The sequence below is a fragment of the Aulonocara sp. 'chitande type north' Nkhata Bay genome, linkage group LG2 (genome assembly GCF_057382095.1).
Source record: "Aulonocara sp. 'chitande type north' Nkhata Bay isolate Kocher_YH1m ecotype deep benthic linkage group LG2, A_spYH_male_GT1.1, whole genome shotgun sequence".
Lineage (NCBI taxonomy): Eukaryota > Metazoa > Chordata > Actinopteri > Cichliformes > Cichlidae > Aulonocara > Aulonocara sp. 'chitande type north' Nkhata Bay.
In genome coordinates, this window is record NC_141345.1 from 31423540 (window position 1) to 31429259 (window position 5720).

General features: G+C 34.6%; 1 protein-coding gene across 3 annotated transcripts; it reads left to right on the forward strand.

The window, feature by feature from the left end:
• The first annotated feature begins 1546 nt into the window (after positions 1–1546).
• il21 (interleukin 21) lies at positions 1547–5476 on the forward strand. 3 transcript variants are annotated; one of them, XM_086259040.1, is made up of 7 exons: positions 1547–1970; positions 2113–2183; positions 2295–2336; positions 4076–4189; positions 4314–4352; positions 4479–4559; positions 4721–5476. In XM_086259040.1, the coding sequence occupies exons 2-7, from the start codon at positions 2121–2123 to the stop codon at positions 4739–4741; spliced, it is 360 nt and encodes a 119-aa protein (XP_086115166.1). In that variant the 5' UTR covers positions 1547–1970; positions 2113–2120; the 3' UTR covers positions 4742–5476. The 3 variants fall into 3 exon arrangements, with proteins under 3 accessions (XP_086115166.1, XP_086115156.1, XP_086115146.1); XM_086259030.1 differs by having other exon boundaries at positions 1547–2183; XM_086259020.1 differs by lacking the exon at positions 4721–5476 and having other exon boundaries at positions 1547–2183; positions 4479–4607.
• Positions 5477–5720: the final 244 nt, after the last annotated feature.

The window sequence follows — 5720 nt, forward strand, 5'->3', positions numbered from 1 at the left end:
AAAGTTAAAAATATGAAGGAGAATTCATGAGGACAGTGCCATGAAAATCCAATAGCATGGGTGCTTAATTATGCAATATTAATAGAAAGTTGCATGTTGTTTCATGCAGCCAACATGGTGACAATGTTACCTTAATACCAAGTTTGTGACTGTGATGGACAAAACAATGTAGTCAAAGTGGCAACAGACCATGAAATGATACAGAGGCAAAGGTGTGTAAAGCTTTTATTTTTTAAACTGCATCCCAGTGATGATGATTGACATGTCTAACATCATGTCAGCACAACACAAACACAACCATACAAACAATGCAATCAATGATAATTCCTGACAAACAGTCAACAGTCAAGTCAAGCAAAGCTGAGCACGGGCTTTGTCGATCTTTCTGAAGTAGAAGGTTATACAGACCTATGCAACTTCTACAAATAAAAGTGAGAAATATGACTGCTGTTTTCTCTCACTGTGGTGAACCAATGCATCAGATGACTGACATAATGTGTTTGACATAAGCAAAACATACAAAAATTCCCAATATACAGAAGTGCTTTCGTGCCAGTGCGAGTTAAACTACAGACAATAAACCTGAAAGTGAAAGAAAATAGTAATTTTAACCCTTAATTCGGCATTCATAAACATCTTGTTTAAGTTAACCAGAATCGAGTGTTTATTCAATCACTTTTACAAGCTATTCAGTTTTTACACATGTGACAATAAAAAACTAAATATAAGTAATATGTGGTGTTGCTTATCCTTGGAGAATCTTCATTTTTCATTGCAATTTTCTTACATGTGTATTTTTAGTACAAAAAATATATATTAATTTGAACTAACAAAAACACAAAAGAAAAGACAGGCAATCCAATAGCAATTACCTATACTCCTCATAGCTGTTGTAATTTTTTTTTTAATATATGCATTTTACTATATATACACATATGGATAAAACTGAACTGTTGATCTGTTGCTCACCAAAAGTGGCAGCAACTAAGCTGTTGAGTTATTTGAAGAAAGAACAGACACAATCTTTTCAACCAGTTTTGGATGTGCCTTGAGAGTTACTGATAATAATGAACACCTAGGAACGACCAGATGCCTAACCGCCTCACCTACAAAAATAGTTGATTATCAAATAATTACAATGTAATTACAACATGACAACATTTCTTTAGAAAACCTCTTTTTTTCCCCCTGCAGACCATCATTAATCTGTGAGTCTGTAACAGCATGTGTCATCCTTTTGAAATGACGTGACGCTGTCAGCCCGCTCCATAATGACACATGCAACTGTTTCAAGGCATTTCATAAGCAGACCCTCTTAAGCCGCTGTACGTTTCCTTGATCTTGCAAGTGGACAAAGAAATGTGTAAGAGACAAAAGAGTGAAATAGCAGCATAAAGAACTACTCAGCAAATGTTACTCCAATATTAGCTTACTTCCTTATGCACTATGAAAATACAACATATATATATATATATACACACACACATATATATGCACGCGTGTGTGTGTGTGTGTGTGTATGTATACACACACACACACACACAGATGTTTTTTTGGGTTTTTTTTCATGTCTCTTTGGTAAAACATTAACTCTTACAAAGGGTTTCCTGTTGTTGCCGAAGATATTTGTCCGTGTAGGTGGCCACAATGCAGTGAATGCATTCAGGTTGTCAATACCACACCTACAAAGAATACCTATGACAAGCTTTGGCTCCACTGATTCAAAGTGAAAATGGGAAGTGTCGTCGCCGTTCCTCTAGTTTCCGGGTGAGTCGGGTGCACTCAAACGAGTTTACATTCACACACTAGTATCTATAGGCCCCACGCACGCGCGGCTTGACGCCAGTTTCGGATCACGTAGTGGTGACTGCCAGTGGAAAAGAAAATTTCATTACTCACACACTAGTTTCTGCAGTTTTCCAACTCTGTAAAAGTGGTTTTCCTGTGTCCTCAGGGATAAGTATAAAAAGGTAAGCGACACAAGTATCTGCATTTCCAGTAAAACTTGGGTAAAGCGTCTTTTGGTGAATCGGTGCCTGCTGCTGACACTTAACAATATGAAGCTGATTGTTTTTTGCCTTTTCACAATCTACTGTTGCTCTTTGGTCAAAGCATCTCCCATGGAGCGCAAAAAACTACAAGAAGTCCTTAGAGAGCTGAAAATGCTCAAACGCGACTTTCCGGTTAGTTCATCTACATCAACTTTTTAACTGCTTTAACTGCATTTCACAACTTGCTTTCTAGCAAACTAATTTTCATTACCTAATGCAATCTTTTTTGACTTCCTTTTGCAGAACACAGAACTCATGATGAATACTCCACCAAAGGACATTGAGGTAAGCAAAACTACTTTAATCTAAAATAATGCAGACCGTATGGTCACCACTACGATAAATATTGGTGGTTGCTTACTCATTGTTGTTATGCTCCCACTTACTGTAGTTAGTTTGTCAGGCGCCGGGTACTGTAGGAGTACATCAAATGATGTGTGAAATACCAAAATGTGCAGGGTGATAAGCAGCTGTAAAACTCGAAACTTAAAGGATAAAGGTCCAGATTTAAATTTCGCATCTACTCTTTGATCACAATACTTAAAAATAAATGACTGTCATATTAAGGAGCAGAGGAACTGTCATAAAACGTTTACAAAGTAAAATGTAAGCATTTAAAATTTAATTTAGCAAAAATAAAATCCACATAATTAAGTGTTAGACAGGATTAAAACTACATTATACATTTCTTAGTTTAATTAGAAACAAAAATACGACTATTATACAGAATATTTATTAAAACCTTGCACTATGAAACCATGCATTTTTGTTTTTCTGAGTTGATTTGACTAAGGTGAAATCCTCAAAAAGGCCATATATATTTCAATATTTATAAATAGAAATGACAATATTTACTTTAAAGGCTCTATAGCACATCTTAGCAATGAAACCTAAAAACATTTTGTAAAGTTTTGCAATGCTCTTGTGGTCAAATCCTACATAGTTTCATTATGTACCCTTTATATAACTAGACTTGTAAATGTTTATTAAGATGCACTGCATTACTAGTAAATTCTAATCAGCCTTCTTTCTTGTCAGGCTTATTCATTTTCATTCAGTGAGTCAACTCAAGAGTGTGCTCAGTGGATTTTTTTCATTTTCTCACAGCTTCCTTTGAGTGAAATGTGATGAGTAATCAAGCAGAGAGCAGACAAAACCATTACACTTCCTCACGCCACCTCTCAAACTGAGCATTTGACAGAATGCTAGAAAACTTTTGAGTCAATATTCTGTTTAACATCTTGCAAATTACAGTTTATCTCACACCGCGAATGATGAGGATTGCCAAGCATCTGATCTTGCTTTGCAAAACAAAGATTATGGTTTCAAAATGAGATCACAACACTAAACCGTAGCAATAATGATAAGATTTAACAATAACTGTAGCAGAATTTCTGATTTTTAAATGCAGCAAAACAAATTACGGCTAATTCGCTAGGCAGATATAAAATACTCAAAAAAAACTTTGACCCAAGCTGGCTGAGTTCACGGGTGTCACACCACACTGGAAAATGAGTATCTAAACAGAAACAAGTGTTTCACATGGGAAAAATTGCATTGTACCATCAGCATTTTCATCCAGATTTTTGGAGGGAAACAATTCATACAAAAAAAAAAAAAAAAAAACCCTCTTTCACTTAACAGAAAGTTATCATTGAAATAGTGGAAACTCTGTTTGGTTCAGTTTCATTTTGTATAAAAATGTTTTTGTGTGCATCAGATTGGAAAGTCAACTACAATGAAGTCATGAAATGAAACTACAAACAATAGCTTTCTTGGAACAATATTTTTCCTTACATTGAAACAAAGAAAACTCATTTTCATAGCCAACTGTAAATGAAGTAGAACTGTGCATCAAGCTGTTGTGTTCCCTTTGTATGGTGCTCCGTGTGATATATCTCATTTAAAAAAGCAAATGTATTTAAAAAGACCAACCGGAACCCTGACATATATATATGTGTGTGTGTAAGCTGGGATAATCATGATGTCATATTCACCATCATTTCTTTTTCTTTTCGTAACAGGACTGCTGTTGTCTGACAGCCTTAACTTGCTTTCGGGAGACTCTGCTTCAACATTTTGGCATAAGTGGAAAATATCAGAAAAAACTTTACAAGAGTCTTAATCATACCCTTACTGTAAGTACATTGTTTGGGGTGGGACTCACATAATAATATACCTTAAGTCCTATTCTAAAGACTAATGTCAACATTTTAGTACACTGCATTTCTAAAACTGGCATATTTCTTTCAATCATTGCAGATCAGTGGACTGAACTTTTGTAACACAGAAACTTCTACGGTAAGTAAAAATTAGTCAGCATTGCTTTTTTTTCTTGATTGTGACTATTGTTTTTTCAGTTTGTACACAGACTCTTGTAGTAAACGACCATTTAAGTAAACTCCTTTCTTCTTTGTTTCTTTTTAGACCAACTGCTCAACCTGCCACTCACATCCTAAGGAAAAAGCATCAGAGTTTTTCAACAGACTGGAGTCTCTGGTTCAAAGGGTAAGGCTATTTCAGATATATTTCAGAAAGCTATACATAAAATACTAGACCATTTTGTTTTTACAGTAAGCTTAAAATAAAAAGGCTATGCTCTTTAATATGATCATAAATGTATTGATGCTTGTACAGCAAATTAAGTATTTATTTTCATCCATTTTTAGGGTCTAAGCAGAATCAACTGAGATGAGCTGACGATCCATTAGCAACTTTAGAGAAGACACTACTTTGTAAAGGGCCAAGCACGTCGAAGATTGCGTCTTACAGCCTGATAAATATTTAACTTATTTATTATTTATTTATATTGAAGTGGTTAACTCACTCAAGCTATCAGGAAAGCTGCTCTGCTGCCACCTTGTGGACTTCGTACCCTCAGTCAGTGACTGAGAGGGAAAATTAATTTATTCATTCATTTTGTAGTTCTCAAAGAATAGTTTAATAATGACATTTATACTGTGTATGAATTTCCTTAGTACATAAATTATTTTGTAAAACAACTGTACCATCTGAAAATATCAAATTAATTACCATATATTATTTGATGTGCCTAGTTTATATGAAGGACAGATTCTCTGCTTGTAGCAGGAACTGAAAGACAAGTGTTCTATTTTTTTTTATTTTTTAGCAAATGGGCATTTTTTTCATTCTGGCAGTAGTCCATTGTATAGTTAACAAGTCGTAACTTTCTCTTGTCAACTTCATATAAAAGGCAGGTTGATATTAATAAAGACAGTGTCTAACTGTGCTATCAAACTGTATTTATGATATAGTTTATATGTTTAGATATTTATTGTTTAAATGTTTGATACCAATTACAAGTTTTTAGAATTACTTTTTTATACGTGCTGGACTAACTGAGAAAAATAAATATAAATGAAATTCACAGAAAGTGAAGAGAAATTGTGTTGATGTTATCCATGTTTTTTGTGCTCGTATGACGGGATGTGAATGGGTTAACGAGGCATGTTGTTCAAAGTGCTTTGAGTGCTCGAGTAGAGTAGAAAATCACAAATAAAAGAACCAGTCCGTTTACTATGTTTTGACCTGACATGGTTCTGGAGGCACTTCCTGAAATGTAAAGATACATTTTCCAGGAGCTTAAGTTTAATCCAAGCGTTGCATTTGCATTCAGAAGCTGTAAAACAACAACATGTGATCAAACAA

Coding starts and splice junctions, on each gene's coding strand:
- il21 (XM_086259020.1), top strand. CDS start 2,058: ATGAAGCTGATTGTTTTTTGCCTTTTCACAATCTACTGTTGCTCTTTG. Junction 2,184..2,294: donor TGCTCAAACGCGACTTTCCG/GTTAGTTCATCT, acceptor TTCCTTTTGCAG/AACACAGAACTCATGATGAA. Junction 4,353..4,478: donor GTAACACAGAAACTTCTACG/GTAAGTAAAAAT, acceptor GTTTCTTTTTAG/ACCAACTGCTCAACCTGCCA.